At 39.7% G+C, this 20,415-nt stretch overlaps 1 protein-coding gene and 1 long non-coding RNA gene across 2 annotated transcripts; both read left to right on the top strand.

Moving 5' to 3' along the window:
* Positions 1-5,570: 5,570 nt before the first annotated feature.
* Positions 5,571-6,190, top strand: LOC149656074 (uncharacterized). Its single transcript, XR_016370011.1, has 3 exons — positions 5,571-5,778; positions 5,843-6,067; positions 6,149-6,190. It is a non-coding gene; the product is annotated as an uncharacterized LOC149656074 (long non-coding RNA).
* A 460-nt stretch (positions 6,191-6,650) lies between these two features.
* LOC149656075 (uncharacterized) lies at positions 6,651-10,113 on the top strand. Its single transcript, XM_089844496.1, has 8 exons — positions 6,651-6,771; positions 7,237-7,292; positions 7,356-7,394; positions 7,571-7,797; positions 7,887-8,046; positions 8,968-9,072; positions 9,147-9,336; positions 10,029-10,113. The coding sequence occupies exons 2-8, from the start codon at positions 7,280-7,282 to the stop codon at positions 10,111-10,113; spliced, it is 819 nt and encodes a 272-aa protein (XP_089700622.1). The 5' UTR covers positions 6,651-6,771; positions 7,237-7,279.
* The last annotated feature ends 10,302 nt before the right edge of the window (positions 10,114-20,415 follow it).

The following is a 20,415-nucleotide window of genomic DNA, read 5'->3' on the forward strand; positions in this document are numbered from 1 at the left end:
GATACAGAATCCTCCTCAGCTTCGGGAAATATTTCGGAATCCTCAGGATCAACGTTATCGATAGCTAAGCCTAACCTCGTGGCAGCGGATATTATACGCCCCCTCGATTAAGTGATTTAAACATGGCATATGCCCAAAACCCAAATGAAGATTCCCCGTGGAATGATAACTTAGATTTAACCCCGTATTTTCATCAAAGGGACGAAAGGGAAGAACAGGCCTCCCCCAATTGTAGGTTTAATAATTCAAAAGAGAAACAAAGAATAAGACATGAGAATAATTTAGCCCTATTCGAAAGCATGAGTCAAAGTTTAGACTCCCAGGGGAGTAGCCTCGTTAGAAACAGACACAAGGGGAGTACCCCCGATTTAGTCAAGTTAAGCGGGACGTCTAGACCCAGTCCTCCCAAACAAAAGGCAGAGGCTGCAGTAAACTCATATGCAAGGGCAAAGCAATTTACGAATAGCTGGGGTCCCCAAAGCAAGCTGTACCTAAGACCACACCAACTACGAACTTTCCGACAATGCCAGTACCAATTTCCTCCCCCAATCGGGCTATCCCACGTAGAAGCTCGGTTGTATATACAAGTGCTCCTAGTAGGCCAAATAGACCCAGTTCAGTAAACCCTGGACAACCCCAGACCCCTATAGAACATATTCTACAGGGCATTCCTCAGTCCCCACCTAGTGTTCAACCTCAAGGTACACAAGGTTCTAGTCAACCCCTCGGGACATCAAACCCTCAACCACCTCCAAATACTGGAGGTGCCCAACAAGCAGCCTTCCTAGCGGCAGTCTTGCAATCCTTTTCGAACCTGGCGGTAGCTAACCAGGGCAATGTGAAAGGTTTAGAACCCCCTGAGAGGTTAGCATTTTATGGTAGAAAAAACGAAAGCGTCCCCGAATTCATTAGAAAATTCGAGGAATACGTAAGCTTCCATAAAATCAGTGAGGATGATGAAATGCTTTTCATGCCCCTCCTGTTAAGAGACAATGCTCTATATTCGAATCGTTCCCTCCCCCAAGGAGTTGATTGGGCAAAATTTAAGGGACGACTAAAACGTCATTATAGGATTAAGGATGAGGGAGCCAAGGCCCGAATAGCTTTACATAATAGAAGACAAAAACAAAATGAATTCAACGACGAGTTTTTTGGCTATTTCGTGAGGGTAAATCAGAATTTACACCCCCCAATACCAAAAGATGAACTACTCCTCATAATTAAACAAAATTTAAGGATGGAATATAAAGGGTTACTTATGGTTCTCCCAGCGCAACGATTTCAGACTTGCACGATGTATGCCTACAGATAGAACAAACTTTTGAGCTAGACCAACCTCTCTCATCCCACGATAACCAAAATCCTATCGCGCAGCAAAATATTGATGTGAGAGAGCCACCCATACAACAGGCCCTGCGGTATATAGCACCCAAACCTAAAGTAAATTCTCAACAAGTAGTTCCTCAGCCTTCGGGTGTACAACTGGTTATTCCCAGACGGGAACGAATCAAGGGTACATCCCGAACATGGGAACTCATACTAACATGGACATCCCGCATGGGAACAATAACAATCCCCATCAAGAAGGATATTACCATCCTACCCTCGTCCAAAATTATCCTCAAACCTACCCGGTTCAAAATTGTCGAGCTCCTTTCCCGAGGCCCAGTTCCCAACCAAGTCCCCAGCAAACGCTAATCTCCTTCTCTAAGGCACTCATATCCCGTGAATGTGCTATCCCTTTTTATGTCCCCAGGATGTATAATTATGTGCAAAGCTTGTAGGTTTTCCTTTATATCATCCCTTGTACATTGAGTGGAAATACGATTTTAATTGCTCCCGTATATATCTCTGAAATGTGTCCGTAGTATTTATTGAAGGGTTTATCTCTTGTAGATGCGTTTATTTGCAATGATTGCACATCCATGGTATGTCGACACGTTAATTAATTAATATTTAATGTTATAATTAACTAATTAATTTTCATTTAGTGTTATAATTAGTATACTAATTTACACTTAATGTTACAGTTAAAGTTATATTTAATTTAATTTACATTTAGTTTTATTTTTAACCTAATTAATTTACACTTAATGTTACATTTAAAATTTTATTTATTTTAATTTACATTTAGTTTTATTTTAAACCTACTTAATTTACATTTTTCACACTCACATTCAAAACCGACATTTCCGCTATTGCATGCATATCATACATGTCATAAATACTCTAAAATTAAGAAACGGAATCATGACGTCATGCAACGACGTCATTGAGTTGTTTAGAGAAAGCAGGGGTGAAGTAGTGAAAGACGATTGGCTCTCTCTATCACATGATCAAACACACCCTCTTTCGGCATCTCTCTCTACCCAACCTTGCAGTTAGAAATGACTCGAACCGCTGCCTTTCTTTCTTCCTCGGACTCTGGAGAGTGAAGATCTCCTTGTATTGTCGTCGACTCGTATCCAGTATCGTAGATCGTAGCAGAGACGCGTTCCATCGAGGATTCGTCACCGTGTTAGTTAATTAGTACGTACGTACGTAACTAGTTTTTATCTGTGTACATTTGAGGTAGTGTCGCGAATTTTATTTTAATTGACGAGCGCGTACATCGGGCGGTAGAAAAATATATAGTTCGCGGCATCGTGTTATTGTGATTGCCTTGCACCTCTGCAACGTGAAAGCTAGGATCGTTGAAAATCTGTTTAACTACGAAAAGTAAGTTGTTTTTTTAGCGTCTTTGTAGTGTAAAAGTAGGACTAGAAATTTGTGTTAGAGCGAATTACATTGGATTTATTGAGATATATTTTGCAAACAACCCTTCGTATCGGGGCTGCTAGGAGTTGGGATCGAAGCGGGAAAATGGCGGACGCCGAAGCTTCGGGAGCCTCGGAACTTGTCGGAACCGGTCGGAAGAAAGGAGCGCCGAACCACGGAAGAAACGAGGGCGGAATTTGGGAGTTGGGACTAGGGAGTGAAGCGGGGAAAAAAGATGGCGGCATTCATTCACTGTAATTCGAATCGAAGCCTTGGTGCGTTGAGGTTAAAGTCTACGATATAATTGACCTAGGCTTCGATTGGATTATTGATTGGATAAAAAATTATTTAAACGTAATATTGAGAATAGCGCTTCATTACATTAACACTTCCCATTTAAGCAAAAATATTTCAAGATAAATCAATGGGTATTAGGTCTCGAGATTTTTTCCAAAAGTGTAATGGGTATTGAAGCATCTGTAAGAAATGTGAGACTGAGGTTGATATATTTTTAAGGCTGAAACCTTTAGATTTACAATAGTTTCTGGTGTTTAGGTGATAGACGAAGATTGACATGCGAAACAACGTCTTTCATTTTCTTCTCGTCATAAATCAAGAATTCTTAGAAATCGGTTGTCACAAAATATTGTTCGTGACACGGAACAAAATTATGATTAGATTGTTGATAATGTTAGAAATAACGAATCGTCAGTTGAGGTTCCTACACCTGAAGCGCAAAATGAAGAGATTAATACTACTGATTTGGATATTCAAAATGACCTAAACTGTGTATCAGAAAACAACATTAAGCCTGAAATTCATCTTCCAGAACAATGCTCAGAGGATAATGAAGATAGTACACCTAGTTTCCGCTATAGTTTAGCTGTATGGGCAACTGAAAATCGAATTAAGAAGTCATCTGTTAACAAGTTACTATCGCTATTGAAAACAAATGACTGTCATAAAGATTTGCCCAAAGATTACTGTTCCTTACTAGGCACACCAAGATATATCAATGTAGAAAACGTTAGCACTGGACAATATTTCCACTTCGCAATAGAATCTGGTGTTGCTCACACCATTAAAAAAAATTGACTCGCCCATTCATAATATAGAAATGTTAGTCAGTATTGATGGAATTCCTCTGAAAAACAGTTCAAACAGTCAGTTTTGGCCGATATTGGGTATGATAACTTCAATTAAGAACAGTAAGCCCTTTGTAATTGGTATATATCAGGGGAAATCTAAACACAATTGTTGTAATGTCTTCCTAACACGTTTCGTGGAAGAAATGCTATCAAATAGTGATAAAGGCCTTAATGTCGATCATAATACTTTTATTCCATTGAAAATAACCGGATTTATTTGTGATATATGTCAAACGAAGGGTCATTCCGGGTATTATGGGTGTGATAAGTGTATGGTTAGAGGGGAGCATTTACAAGGGAGAGTTTGTTTTAATGAAAATGATTCCGGGCTAAGAAGTAACAGAAGTTTTAGGGAAAAAATTCAAAAACCGCATCATAATGGTTTTTCAATTCTAGAAGATATTCCAAACTTGAAAATGGTTAAACATTTTCCTCTAGAGTATATGCATCTAGTTTGTCTTGGGGTTATGAGAAAGATGCTAAACTTATGGATTTCTGGGAAAAATACCACATTTAAATTAAGACCTGAGCAGACATCAGCGGTATCTGTAGCGTTACTGTCTCTTTCCGGGTTGACATGTGCAGAATTTGTTAGAAAATCACGCTCTCTCTTAGAAACTAGTCATTGGAAAGCAACTGAGTTTAGACAGTTTCTTTTGTACTCGGGCATTTTGTTTTAAAAAATGTTCTACCAAAAATATTTATGAACATTTCCTTTGCCTACACGTTGCTATACGTATCTTGGCATCTCCAAACCTCTATGTAACAATGATGACCTTTGCTGAAGAACTTCTACGTTACTTCGTTGAATATTTTGCAATAATTTATGGGAAACACTTAGTGTCATATAATGTTCATGCGCTCGTTCATCTTCCAAATGATGTTAAGAATTATGGCCCTCTAGATACGTTCAGTGCTTTCGAATTTGAAAACCATTTACAAACAATTAAAAATAAAATGAGCAATTCCGGGCAACCTCTGAAGCAAATTATTAGTTTCATTTACGAAGAAAGAAATTTAGAAAACGATAAAGTTAATTCAACTCGCAATACATTTTCACAAAAGTTAAAAATCTTCAAAATGATACACAGTAATGGTCCTCTACTCCCTGGGTGTAGTTGCCCACAATATAGAAAAGTGGAAATGGATGGATTTACAATTGGCACCAACGAAAGCAACAGTTGCATCATTTTGAAGAACAAATCCTACGTAACCGTCTACAACATAGCCACATTGAAGGAAGGGGGAAACCGTGTTATAATTGGGCGAAACTTTGAAAAGATTGAAAACTTTCATTCAAAGCCATGTTTATCAAGTGATGTTGGAGTTGTCAAAGCCAGTAACCTTTCCAAAACTCTTAAAATTTGGAAGCTTTCTGATGTAGTAGGAAAAGACCAAAAACACAGTCTTGGAACCTCAAATGAATTTCTCTAGTTAAATCTACTGCATCAGAGAAACAATGATTAGGTATGGATGGCATGATATGTTATCCTAATAACCGCTTTACACCCATATCCCATTTTCCAATTAATTTGTTTTTTTTTAGTTTTGCATGATTTTATTCTAATAAACGCTTACATCCATATCCCATTTTGCAATAATTATTTTGTTTTATTAATTCATTTTTAATTTAATAAAAATATTTTTATCTTGTTGCAGGAATTAATATGTCGGCTTCTGAAGATAGCCGTTTTTGTGGTTGAATTCAAGGGAACTAACAGTCTCGCTGTAGTACCCTACACCTGGGTTGACGAACTTGATGCAACTAGCGTCTTTCCATCAAATCAAAAAGAAGCATCTAAACTAGCCAAAAAGATAACACAGCCAATCGAAACGTGGGAATCATATTAAATCGACATTATTTTTCGTTGCTGTATGATTAAATGCTTATGCTTTCATAAAATCACGGAATTAATAAAAAATCATTTATTCAATAGCTTCATATGAAGCAGCGTTAAAGAAAATGAAGCGTGTGGAGAATGAAGAGTCCGGCAGTACTGGAAAAGAAAGGGGGCGTGGACAAAGACGAAAAAGGCAAGCAAAGAATTTTGGTGCCAGTTCTGACGACAGTACTGATGAAACTGGTAGCTCAAGTGGTGAACAAAGTACACCAAAAATGCCAATATTTAGGCGGAACACAAACGGAAAAGAAACTTCTAAAAGTAAGATTGAAAATGGCGTCAATCTTTATTTTACCGTTATTAAAAGAAAGTGTGAATTTATTTCATCCTCATTTTTAACAGGCAACGTAAAGAGAGCCAGGACACCTAAAGTCTTCTATCCAGGTATGTTATTGTTAAAAGGCTTTCTAAGTAGCACTCGAAAAATATGTTTGCCATTCGCTTTCTCGTAAGTCGAGATTAATTACTTAACATATATATTTTAGATGAAGACTCTGAATTGGAAGTAAGAAATAAAATTAAAAAACCTGAAAATCAAACCCCTAAGCCTATCGAAATCCTGAATACAAGTCAAGGTACATATAAAAGGGCTGTGCGGTCCTGATCTTTGGGTACCCGCACACCCCTGATTTAAACGATTGTGACTATAGCAATTTAGACAGCTTAATTTTCTGACGGTTTTCTTATTATTTCCTATTTATAAATTAAACCAGATTTTGAAGAAGAAATACTGGAACCAGAAAGAAGCAAAGAACAGTGTGCCATGTGTAAAAATAAAGAACAGCATGCCGCGAGCTTCAATAAAGGTATTTTTGGCATATATATTTTTTCTCATTGAATTCTGAAGAGCTCTTTTAAGTTTCCCTTTAAAAAGAATTTTACTTATAGTAGTTACCCATTTTGTACCAGATGAAGAAAATCAGGATGACAGAGCCCAGAGAATCATGCAAAGAGTATCAATAAAGGTAATTAGACATTAAACTCCGCCCTTTTATTAACACTTATAAATCTTAATCTAAAACACAAATGACAATACCCCTTTAAAGGAAAAGTTCAACCAACATAACATTATATTTTAAAGATCTGCCTTTTTCTAAATATAAAAAGGAAATATAAAAAAATAATTGGACTCTTATTTAAAAGTAATTGCCATTTAATTTGTCTTTAAAAAGAGGACTACCGCGCCATGGCAAGACTTACAGTAGTCATCGTTTTTAAGACAAATTAAAAGGTATTTACTTTGAAATGAGTGCTCTAAAGTTTTTTTAATATTTTGATTTAATATTTATATTTAGAAAAAGACAGTTCTTTTAAGATATAATGTTATGTTGGGTGAACGTTTCTTTTAAGCGTTTTTAACACCTCAAAAACTGTGAAAATTCTTTTTAACTCCATGCATTTGTAACCAAAGAATCTTAATTTTCATTCAGAGCAAAAAAAGGCAAACTCACTAACGAAAATTATTCACAAGGAATGAATACCAAAGGTATTTGTAAAGTAACTATATTTCAAATACAATTTTTGATACAATTTCCTCTTTTTTTACTAGATTTTGTAGTTCCGGATGGCATGATGTTGATCAAAGAAGGTACAATTAATCAAATAACAGTTCAAAGCAGATTTTGTAGGACACAAATTTAATTGATATAAGTTGAATCAAATTTAAGGTGTTCAAACGAAACTGCAAAATCGGCTTTCAGTAGTTTTTTATTTGCGTGTATTAAATAATTGGACGTAACATTAAATTCGTATTTTTTATCGCAGATTGGTATCGTAGCGTTAATAGGAATTTAGAAATTATAAAAATCAACGGAAACGACATGATGTCATTAATGGAAGCCATCATGAAGCGCATGGACGCAAACGGAGCAAAAACTACACTCCCAACTTCACCCGTAGTGGAATTTGATTTTTCCTTTCCAATTCAATCGCTAGAGGATCTTAAAAATCTCGAGACTAAACTCGAATCAATCGAATCAAAGGCTCAATTCGTAAGTATAATTTGTAAAATAATAGAGTAATAACTAATAAGTAAATACTAAATAGACATTTATATATGTTTGTGATATTTCTATTTTAGCTTCAATATTTGAAAAATATTGGTGGATCAAATGTAAAAAGTTTTGTCAAAAGAATATTTTTACAAATTTTGACTGATGAAGTCTTAGTTTTATTTAATTGGGAAGGACGCAAAACTAAGCAAATGTTTAAAAGTTTCATAATGATGTCACAAATTATTGGTGAGTTTAAATATGGAAATTTAACGCTATTAAACTATGCAGGCGTGCGTGAGTCGAGCCTTGAGCCTTAAGTCTGTGTTAACCTGTTTTTAACCGAAACTTTACGTGGTTGATGTATATTAACTAGTATCATTTTCAATAATATAGAAGCAACCATGGCCTCTGACGCATTTCAATGCACCAAAAAAGACGTAGAAGATGAGATGAAATCACGACTGAGACATGCAAAAGGAAATCTCGATAAAAAAGGCCTAAACTTTATTCTATACTTAATATTAATTATTAAGTATAGAAAAAATTAATATTTAACCTCGAATACTTATAAAAATATTGCCATTTTTGATATGAAAATAGACAGCATCTGAAAATCAATTTATTTAGGTTAACTTATTTTTATCAGATCAAACATCGGTTAATATTTAACTGTCATGTTCGCGGTATTTCATATTATTTAGCTTTTAACCAGAAAGGGACTTTAAGTGAGCGATTTTTTTAGGAGAATGTAACAAACTTAAAATGTGCAATAAAACTTTACATGAAATTTATATTTTTTATCCAATTTTTTTCATGTCGCTCTAAGCACAAAATGTATTCTTTGTACGTCCAAAGAAAATTCCTTTTAATCTCCAACGAATATTAGTATGAACATTTTATGGATGCCTCAGGGATATTCTGCGTTCAAACAATAGTATCTTTAGGATATCCTTGATATATTTCATGGATGTTTCAGGGATATTGTGGGGACAAACAATAACATCTTTAGGAGGTCCTAGAGATATCCCCAGAAATATCCGAGGGACATAAGCCCTCCCAAATTCGAGAACCTGGCGACGCCACTGTTTAAATGTTTGTTCTTAATGAGTGAAATCTTTAATGGATTGAATGAAATCCAGGAATTGTTTTTAAACAGCTTAACTTTAGCTGGAATTGACTCTCTGCATACCATGGCGCGCCCAACATCCGAAAAAGTGGTTGAATTTTTGACAACTGATATTGACGAATATGCTTTAACAATCAGGATACTACGTTGTTTTTCTTGAAAAACTACTTAAGAAATCTTAGTGTCAAGGATTTATCCACTTTCCTGAAATACGATACAGGAACGTCATCTTTGCCAAAACAAATATCGGTGTCATTTAAACGTGGTGAAGGATTGGGAAGAGCTCCTTATGCCAAAGCATGTACTGAAAATATTATTGTGTCCGAGAACTTTTCAACTTTCCAAGAATTTGCCGACTTATTTGATGCGGTTCTCCAAGAGAAAGATAATTTTATTTTGTCTTTGGCTTGGTATGTATTTGAATTGTGTTTAGGAAAGTAATATTTTTTGTAACAAAATCATTATATTTAGAAACGACGTCTTGTTCTTACTTGCTAAAGGAAGTCTTAAAAGTTAAAACCTTCAATTTCATTTATCCGAACATATTTAATATTCTTAAAGATGCAATTAGAGTTCGAACAGTTTATAATTGTTCAAGTAATGTTATAACCAAAGCTTCAGTTTTAGATAATGTCAATTAGAGATGTGCAGTGAATTCGATCGAAAACCGAACCAAATAATTTGATCTGGTATTCGATAAGCCCATTTTCACTATTCGATACGAATATCGAATACCGAACTGTTTATTCGATTAAAGTTCGACTACCAAAAATTTAGGTCCTTGGTACTAGCTCAGATTAATAACCCCTGGATATGAAAGGCAAGCAAAACCGGGCGTTTTCAAATAGTATCGCCATGTGGCGCCCTCAGGCGGCAAAACGTAGAACTTTGTCACCCCATGCAGACGACACAGTATGAATTGTACGGTTGTACCGGCAAGGCCTAGTAAACGTAAACGGTTTCTTTTGCGTCTTCGATATTAAGTTAAAGACATTAAATATTTTCAAAAAATGTCTAGCAAACTCTGTTCTTACGCAAGTTGTCATTTGACTTATCAAATTTATAGTTTAATCTAATTTTTACATAAATAAAAAATCAAAAGCCTACTTAATTTAGTGACCAAAACCTCCGGACCAGGTACCGGGATGAGAAGAGAAAAAGAAACGGGAACGGCGGATAAAATGTAGCCGAGGCTTAAAAAGCATGGAGTAGCACGCGCTTACTGAGTCTGTTTGGGGTAATTTTTTTCCAAGTTTTGACTATAGGGGCGCTAGAGATGCCGATGCCCTATTCAAGTATGCCTCCCTATTTCCTTTCATATCCAGGGGTTATTAATCTGAGGTACTAGCGAAACCCACCTTATTATATTAAATATCATCCCATTTTTGATTGTCTCCCATCAAAAACTACCAGCAAGTGCATAGGAATATTTTAGGAAATACCAGGCCACCAATTAGGAGAGGTATTTGTAATTTAGGAGCTACAAATTGTTTTTCTCCTTGCTTTGTATTAACTATTCACGAATATTAGGTTTACTACCCGATAAATCGCGAATAGTTAAGCCAAGCACTGGCGAGTATTAGGGTTAACTATACGCGATTAATCGGTTTGTAAAAAAACTACTAAGGCCTAACCATTCGGTATTCGATCTGGACTGAAATACGTTTCGGTATTTGATGAGGAAAAAGTTTTTGGTATTCGGTAACCGTTTCGATACTCAAAAAGTGGTATTCGCACACCCCTATTAAAAATGATATGCATGTAAATGTTGGGGCATTGCCATTTTTTGTTTGATTTTGATTCTGAAAGCAATCTCTGTTTGGCTAGTAAAATAATAATTTTTAATTTCAATATTTGACTTTTTTCTAATGACGTCACAGAAACTGGACATAGCGATTGCACGATTTGAATTTAAAAGTCATGGTGTACGTCCTTTCGAGCAAAGAAAACCATTGGGAACAGGCTTGAGATTGTAGAAGGAAAACTTGGATTACTTTTAGGCGAAGCATCAAATAGATTTCTTTTTCACCTCGTTTTAAGATTTTACTCCACGCTATTGAAGGTCTAACAGATTATTACTCTTCAACTTGTAAAACTATTTCAGACGTAATTTTAATAATAAAAATCATTGCGCTTATGCACGTTAAAGGTATAGTGAAGTAGGAAAAAAATTATTTCTAAGGAGTTTGCCGTTTAAGTATGCATAAAAACCATTAGGATTACTCACCAAAACGTTCGTGTTAATTTACGAGTAAAAACCAAAGTGGGATTTTAACTCGCCAGGCCTAAGGGACCGTCCATAAACTACGTCACACTCTTATGGGGGGAGGGGGTTTCTAAATTTGTGACGGTCCGTGACAAGGGGGAGGGAGGGGTTCTTCGATGCGTGACGTCATATTTAGCATTGATTTTGTTACGAAGTCGGTAAGAGGCCGATTGGCTCCCTTATGTTATAGAAGAAGAAAGACAACATTCCATAGTCCACCGTTACAATAATTTGCCAAAATTGTTATTCCATCATCGCTTAAATAGTAGAAAATTTAAGCAATTATCTACTATTTACACCTTTATATAGCCAATTTAAATAGCGCATTTAAAATAAACAGCGTAAACTCTCTTATGTCTCTGTTTATTCGCCCCTATTATTTGTGAGTATGAATCAAATCCCCCTACCGATTGAAATGGTTTCGATTCTTTGGCAAATTTTCTAAATCTCAAGCTCGATTAGTCTGTTTTCGGTGACAGTGTCGAAACCTAAAAAGTGTGCCCCTTTAACTAAGCTTTATGGAACTTTTTTGAATCATATAAAAAAGCACATCCAGACATTAAAATTCTAAAAGTCAATCAGAGGGAAAAAGCTTAAAACGGAAGAGAACTTGAAATTTCAGCCGAGCAAAATATTTCTGAGAGGGCGGCATATCACTCAAGAAATTAATCAAATTAAATTTGTAAATTAAGACAAATCATAGTGCGGAGGGGGGGAGGTTAAAGAAATGTGACGTGGTTTTCAGGGGAGGGGTCTGAGAAAAGCGTGACGAAGCGTGATCTGGGGGGACGGGGGGGTCAGAAAATGCTTTTTTTCGCGTGACGTAGTTTATGGTCGGTCCCTAGGTACTTGTGGGTGCTTGTAGGTACTTGTGGGTGCTTGTAGGTACTTGTGGGTGCTTGTGGGTACTTGTGGGTGCTTGTGGGTACTTGTGGGTGCTTGTGGGTACTTGTGGGTGCTTGTAGGTACTTCAGGGTGCTTGTGGGTACTTGTGGGTGCTTGTAGGTACTCGTGGGTGCTTGTGGGTTCTTGTTGGTACTTGTCGGTGCTCGTAGATACTTGTGGGTGCTCGTAGGTACTTGTGGGTACTTGTGGGTACTTGTGGGTGCTTATGGGTACTTGTGGGTGCTTGTAGATCCTTGTGGGATGTTTGTGGGTGCTTGTGGGATGTTTGTGGGTACTTGTGGGTGCTTGTAGGTACTTGTGGGTGCTTGTGGGTGCTTGTGGGTACTTGTGGGTACTTGTGGGCGCTTGTAGGTACTTGTGGGTGCTTGTAGGTGCTTGTGGGTGCTTGTAGGTACTTGTGGGTACTTGTGGGTACTTGTGGGTGCTTGAGGGTGCTTTTGGGTACTTGTGGGTACTTGTGGATGCTTTTGGGTACTTGTGGGTACTTGTGGATGCTTGTTGGTACTTGTGGATGCTTGTAGGTACTTGTGGGAACATGTGGGTGCTTGTAGGTACTTGTGGGTACTTGTAGGTTCTTGTGGGTGCTTTAAGGTACTTGTGGGAAATTGTGGGTGCTTGTAGGTACTTGTGGGTGCTTGTAGGTACTTGAGGGTGCTTGTAGGTACTTGAGGGTGCTTCTAGGTACTTGTGGGTGCTTCTAGGTACTTGTGGGTGCTTCCAGGTACTTGTGGGTGCTTCTAGGTACTTGCGGGTGCTTGTGGGTGCTTCTAGGTACTTGTGGGTGCTTGTGGCTGCTTGTGGGTACTTGTGGGTACTTGTGGGCGCTTGTAGGTACTTGTGGGTGCTTGTAGGTACTTGTGGGTACTTGTGGGTACTTGTGGGTGCTTGTGGGTGCTTGAGGGTGCTTGAGGGTGCTTTTGGGTACTTGTGGGTACTTGTGGATACTTGTTGGTACTTGTGGATGCTTGTAGGTACTTGTGGGAACATGTGGGTGCTTGTAGGTACTTGTGGGTACTTGTAGGTTCTTGTGGGTGCTTTAAGGTACTTGTGGGAAATTGTGGGTGCTTGTAGGTACTTGTGGGTGCTTGTAGGTACTTGAGGGTGCTTGTAGGTACTTGAGGGTGCTTCTAGGTACTTGTGGGTGCTTCTAGGTACTTGTGGGTGCTTCTAGGTACTTGCGGGTGCTTGTGGGTGCTTCTAGGTACTTGTGGGTGCTTGTGGCTGCTTGTAGGTACTCGTGGGTGCTTGTGGGTTCTTGTTGGTACTTGTCGGTGCTCGTAGGTACTTGTGGGTGCTCGTAGGTACTTGTGGGTACTTGTGGGTGCTTATGGGTACTTGTGGGTGCTTGTAGATGCTTGTGGGATGTTTGTGGGTGCTTGTGGGATGTTTGTGGGTACTTGTGGGTGCTTGTGGGTACTTGTGGGTGCTTGTAGGTACTTGTGGGTGCTTGTGGGTGCTTGTAGGTACTTGTGGGTGCTTGTAGGTACTTATGGGTGCTTGTAGGTACTTGTGGGTGCTTGTAGGTACTTGTGGGTTCTTGTTGGTACTTGTCGGTGCTCGTAGGTACTTGTGGGTGCTCGTAGGTACTTGTGGGTGCTTATGGGTACTTGTGGGTGCTTGTAGATGCTTGTGGGATGTTTGTAGGTACTTGTGGGTGCTTGTGGGTACTTGTGGGTGCTTGTAGGTACTTGTGGGTGCTTGTGGGTGCTTGAAGGTACTTGTGGGTGCTTGTAGGTACTTATGGGTGCTTGTAGGTACTTGTGGTTGCTTGTAGGTACTTGTGGGTGCTTGTAGGTACTTGTGGGTACTTGTGGGTACTTTTGGGAGATTGTAGGTACTTGTGGGTGCTTGTAGGTACTTGTGGATGCTTGTAGGTACTTGTGGATGCTTGTAGGTACTTGTGGATGCTTGTAGGTACTTGTGGGAACATGTGGGTGCTTGTAGGTACTTGTGGGTACTTGTAGGTTCTTGTGGGTGCTTGTAGGTACTTGTGGGAACTTGTGGGTGCTTGTAGGTACTTGTGGGTGCTTGTAGGTACTTGAGGGTGCTTGTAGGTACTTGTGGATGCTTGTAGGTACATGCGGGTGCTTCTAGGTACTTGCGGGTGCTTCTAGGTACTTGCGGGTGCTTGTGGGTGCTTGCGGGTGCTTGTAGGTACTTGTGGGTGCTTGTGGGTACTTGTGGGTGCTTGTAGGTACTTGTGGGTGCTTGTAGGTACTTGTGGGTACTTGTGGGTACTTGTGGGTGCTTGTAGGTACTTGTGGGTTCTTGTTGGTACTTGTCGGTGCTCGTAGGTACTTGTGGGTGCTTGTAGGTACTTGACCCCGGTGCTTGTAGGTACTTGTGGGTGCTTGTAGGTACTTGCCCCGGGTGCTTGTAGGTACTTGACCCCGGTGCTTGTAGGTACTTGTTGGTGCTTGTAGGTACTTGCTCCGGGTGCTTGTAGGTACTTTCTCCGGGTGCTTGTAAGTACTTGCTCCGGGTGCTTGTAAGTACTTGGTCCGGGTGGTTGTAGATACTTGCTCCGGGTGCTTGTAGGTACTTGCCCCGGGTACTTGTAGGTACTTGCTCCGGGTGCTTGTAGGTACTTGCCCCGGGTACTTGTAGGTGCTTGTGAGTGCTTGTAGGTACTTGCCCCGGGTGCTTGTAGGTACTTTGCCTCATCCATAGGATTAATATTACACTAAATTTTTGAAGCTCATAACTCTGGTTATATTAGAGATACGGGGATATCCTTTGATTATGTAATAGTCCTACTTGCCCCTTAGGATACTCCATATACGAGAAAAACCTGGAAAACTCAGAGAAGTATATGGGGAAAAGCCTGGAAATCTAAGGGAAAATTTTTTTCGAAAAGTTTTATGAACCTTGTTATGGAACATATCTTATAAACTTATGGTTTTAGTTATATAAAGTTTTACCAAGAAGCGATATCTAGTTTACTAGGGAGAAGGTATAAGATGCCTAAGTATTCGCGCGCCATAGTCCCAGTCCCACTTTCAAAATACAATGGGGGGACGTAAAAGGAGGCCGGGCTATTTCGCCTCTCGTCAGTCGGAAAATACGTAGTTTTCGTCATTCGCGTCGCGTTTACGTGAGTTTTCTGGTCCGTGACCCAATAAGGATTTTTTAAACTGGACATTAGGCCAGCGACTTTCCTGACTTGGAATAAGTAAACTGGTCCGTGACCATTGACCAGAGCATGTCGTCTGCTAAACCAAAGAAGTGGATAATTAAAATATTAGAATTTTAATGTGTGAAGTCTGGTTACCCTTGAACTTTCTTAGTAGTCTCGTGGACCACTGACCGCCCTCCGATTTAATTTTTGAACTGGACCAGGCAATTTTTAAACTGGTCATTTTCCCTGTGTCACCGCCCCATTTCCCACGCTGGTGCGGGTTGCTTTGCGTTGTAGAGTGCGTGATGGAGTCGGCTATGCCTGGAGTCCCAACCTTGAAGGAGAGAGGAATGAAGTGGAAACCCTCATACCTATTGCGTTGCCCGTGTACCCCACCTACGGCACCATAGTCCTCCAAGCATCCTCAGTGCTTAGGTAGGGTCGTACTGGACGAAATTGTAAAAGGGTGCTCCCTCTATCTACAAAATAGAAGCTAGTTCCCATACAAATAAAATGGCGCTACGCGGCAGCACTTAGCAATCGCCTACCGAAGGGTAGGGGCGTGCGCGAGGTACATTGGGAGAGATACGGTGCCGCAGGTCGCCCATCATCATTTTCAATCCATGAGGAATTTCGGTTCTTACGTTTTACAACCTCTCAGACACACCCTCTGTTCTTATAGGCTCCCTTATGTTCGGAAAATTCAAATGCAAAAAGAAACACCACTTATGAGACAATTTTTCTCTCTTGTGACCACCACAATCGCAACGGCTCTCTCAGAGACGAGAATTTGAGTGGTGATGCTAGCGTCACGGCGTTTGGGTGAATTAAGCCCTAAAGAGGGTAAGGGGAAAAGCTTTATTTTTGTACTCCAAGTGTGATTAAATCTGGCCATGGTAAAATCAACGTTTAGGCTATCTATAAATGGAGTATGGCTAAATGAAAACGTAAGAACTCCGTCCGAAATACTAATATCTAAAGATTTTCTTGGAATATCGAAATGAACTGCTAGAAGTATCGAAATGCTGAAATACTTAGTTACCACATTTTCATTTAATATATAACAAAAAAAATATTATAGTTTTGTTATAGTTTTTAACATGCCAAACCAACCTTTTTGAAAACAAAAAGGGAGTATAAACCAAGGAGTAGAAGCTGGGTACTTTTTAAGAAATATGAAGTGTTATCGCTTAGGTCTATGCTTTTCGTCTCCACAGTTCTGTAAATAAGCTTTAAGTGTATCGAACTATTCGTCTTTACCCTAATTTAGAGTCATACCGGAAACTTTATTTTTTATTTATCTATTCTCTACTGAATCTTTATTAACTTTTCGTTGCAACGATACCCTTACTCGTTCTGTATAAAGTTTTAATAGAGTTTACATGATTTGTATGTAAGTGGAGACACGTCTTAATTAATCGCTTTACAATGACAATTCACTTCATAAGCAATCTTCATTACTAGTCTTATGTAAACTTTGACGGGTGTCGTTCCAAAGAACGAGGTTTATTTTAATAGTTTAAAAAATGTAGTAAATATTAATTATTTTATTAGTCAGTATTTTACTATAATTCTAGTTTAATGGTATTAAGAAACTCAATTCTTACAATAATTTTAAACATAGCTAATGTTTACGTTAGACATCTAGCGTAAGCCTTTTTCGTGAGGATTCAAGTTTGGGTATATAACACGATTGATACACAAAAGAATGAAAAGAACAAGCGCAATTGCGTGACCCTTTGTTGGAAGCGTTGCCATTGGGAGGCTAGACAATTCTCTTAATTCTAGTCTATTGCCGCATACATTTTAACTCTAACGATAAAGCTCATGTTGTAGATTGGTGTCTACTTGATATAGACTGAGCACCAGACGAATTGGTGTTGCTTAAACCAGTAGATATAGAGTGGTCTCTGTGGTCTAGACGGAAGATTCATTTATGGTGGTGTTGTCTAAAGTCAACAAGTACAGATTGGTGTTCTAGGCTGGGGATACAACAACAACTGCATCGAAAAATTGGCAGATAGCTTGCATATGAAGGGTTAATATTTAGTTAGTGATTCACTCTTAAGTGAGATCGATTTGCCACCTGCAAACGCAGTGAGAGAGACCCACAAAGACACCCAGACACGTTTATAAGAAATTAGTACGGACCTCAGTTGGAGGTTTTCGTGCGCTTGTGGTGAGTGTCTCAACCAAGAGGTGTTGAAAATGATGTGTAAATACTCGAAGCCAAATTCGTTTTGAGAAAAGTAAAGTCCTCCGATTTCTGCGAAGAATCTTTTGCTCTCGGGATCAGTTGTCAGGAATTCTCCCATTATCCATGTCAGATAGATGTCCTCTACGATTAGAGCTTTTTCCCCCAGAAGAATAGGAAGGTATCCATCAAGCGACAGATAATACTGAACATTTTTTCATGATCGAATGCGTCTAGCCATCTTAACAGCTGGATCCTGCGCTGCCTGTAGATACGCACGAATGACATCGGATGAATAGAGGACTTAACATTGAAACGCCTATTTACCAAATATTTCAGATAGTCGTAAGCTCCGCTTTCTTTCACCACTGTAGCTGGAATTCCTGATTTGATCAAGTCCAAGAGAGTGTCGATGCAGTTGTAACTTTCCGTCGTGAACTCCGTACGTAAGAAAGAACCCAAGAAAAACAGAATGAAAGTCACTCCGATTAACCACGACGAAGTAAGCAAACGACCAGTAATGTGGGTCGAAATAGAGGGAATCGCTACGGGACATAATTAAATCTGATTACAGGGCTCGCCATCTTTCGTTATTACAAGAATGACCGCGATGCATAAAAAACACAAGTATAGAAAATAGAATCTGGATATAGATAAAAAAACAACCGGTATTATCTCTAATTTACAACAGTCCCTCTTAATATCGGTGGTTTCAATCTTCTATCCAGGGGGGTGGTCATTTAATTATTTCCAGTCCAAGGGCTTTGACGCAGAAGAGGTGCTTCGGACGAAACAGGCTCTTTTTACAGATGTTGGCTGGCATTTCCTCTGTTGGTAGATACCGCAAGGCTATATGTCCCTTGTCGTAGGTGTCTCGAATGAAGTGGTGCCGGATATCAATGTGCTTCGTTCTGGCATGGAAAACAGGATTCTGAACGAGTTTCTGGGCACCCTGGTTGTCGTTGTACAGCTCGATCGCCTGAACTGATACTCCAAGTTCGTTGAGAAGTCCCTTGAAATATATGGCTTCTTTGGTTGCGTCGGACATTGCCATATATTCTGCTTCTGTACTGGACAAGGCAACAGTTCGCTGTTTCCGGGCTTCCCAGGATACTGCAGCGCCGGCTAGTTTGAAGACACATCCAGTATTGACTTCTTATCTTTCGGACAGCCTCCATAGTCCGCGTCAACGAAACCCTGGATTAGCAATCCGGTCATCTGATAAAGCAACCCATGATGAAGAGTTCCCTTTAGGTATCTTAGAACTCTTTTCCCGGCAATCCAATGAGTTTCGTCATAACTTGTGTTGAACTGGCTCAATGCGCTGACTGAATACGCCATATCCGGTCGTGATGACACTACCAGGTACATGAGAGAGCCGACCAGAGATTGATACGGAATACGACTAATGTCTTCTGCTACTCGGTGTTCCGGATTTTGCAACTTGTTGTTGGCATCCATTGGAGTCGCTATTGCTTTGGAGTCTTGCATGTTGAAACGTTTCAGGATCGTTTCTGCATATTTCGCTTGGGAAATCCGAATGTTATTTTGTTTTAAATCTTGGTGAAATTTCATTCCGAGACAGTGATGGATTGGCCCCAGGTCCTTCATATCGAATTTTCTCCCAAGTTCAAGCTTTACATCAGTCATCCAATCCGGGTTGTTGCTTGCAAGGATCAGATCGTCTACGTAGACTCCAATGATCATAACATCTTCCGTGACTCTTAAAACGTATAAGCATGGGTCGCTCTTCAATGGTGTCATTCCAATCTCCGAAAGTTTTTGATGTAAGTTCTTGTACCATTGGTGGCCCGATTGTTTTAGGCCGTAGAGGGATTTCTTGATACGACAGACTTTATGTCCCTCTTCTTCCAGGTCGCTGGTCCATTTCTTTGCTCTGGCAATGATTGACTTGTCGAACCGGGTTGACTTGACGATTTCTTCGAGGGATTCTGTTAATCCTTCCGGGACGACCATATATATTTCCTCCTCGAGTTCGCCATTAAGATAAGCCCTGACGACATCCATTTGGTGGACTTCCAAACCGATTTCTACAGCAAGGGCCATAAGCCGTCTTATGGAGCTGGATCTAATGACGGGTGCGAACGTCTCTTGGTAGTCGATCCCTGGTCTCTGGGCAAAACCTTTCGCTACGAGCCTGGCTTTCCTTTTCTCTACTTCTCCACTGGGTAAGTACTTCGTTCGGAAGACGAGACGATTTCCAAGGACCTTCTGGTTTTCCGGACAGTCAACGATATCCCAGGTTTCGCACTTGATAAGCGAAACGAACTCTTCCGTTACTGCTTTCCTCCAATCGTTTGCGTACGGAGAAGCCAGGGCTTGCTTCATGGACTAAGGTTCTGATAAGATGGCTAGGTTTGCTGACTCATCGGACAGGGTTTCTTGCTCGTCAGTAGCCTCTTCAGTAGACTCTTCTGAGACGCTCGGAATCATGTTGAATGATTTCTTCGGTCGTCCGGGTACTCCAGTTCTTATTTTCTTCGGTCTTCCTGGACCTTTTTTCAGAACGAGGGTTTCTGAGGGTTCTTCGAAGACGTCCTCGTTTTCTTGGTCATTAGATTCTTCCGGGGTTCCATCTTTGAACTCCTTTTTGACTTCTTTGAATTCTTCTCTGCCTGGCGGTTTTGCAGCGTGTGTAGTGGCCGGGACTTCGATTTCGCCTTTAGCTTTGCTTCCGTTTTTCAGGTTGACTTCTGGAGTGACGAAATCATCATATCCGCCTTGTTTATTAAATTCTCCCAGGAACTTGACATTTCGACTTCGGTAAATTTGCGTCTCGGACGGAACCCAGAGTCGATAGGCCTTCGAGACTTCAGAATAGCCGATGAAAACGCATTCTTTGCTCCTGGCTGCAAACTTCCCCTTCCTTTTATTTTCGTCGCCGAAAATCTTCAAATGTTGAAGGGATGGCTTCATTCCGGTCCATCTGGTAAATGGTACTTCTACATTTATGCTCCGGGAAGAACAACGGTTTCGAATGTAAT

This window comes from Phalangium opilio, unplaced genomic scaffold, assembly GCF_054372755.1.
Source record: "Phalangium opilio isolate 3A_F unplaced genomic scaffold, DU_Popi_V2 ptg000077l_1, whole genome shotgun sequence".
Taxonomy (NCBI): domain Eukaryota; kingdom Metazoa; phylum Arthropoda; class Arachnida; order Opiliones; family Phalangiidae; genus Phalangium; species Phalangium opilio.

Coding starts and splice junctions, on each gene's coding strand:
- LOC149656075 (XM_089844496.1), top strand. Junction 7,395..7,570: donor CATGATGTTGATCAAAGAAG/GTACAATTAATC, acceptor TTTTTATCGCAG/ATTGGTATCGTAGCGTTAAT. Junction 8,047..8,967: donor AATGATGTCACAAATTATTG/GTGAGTTTAAAT, acceptor GCTTAACTTTAG/CTGGAATTGACTCTCTGCAT.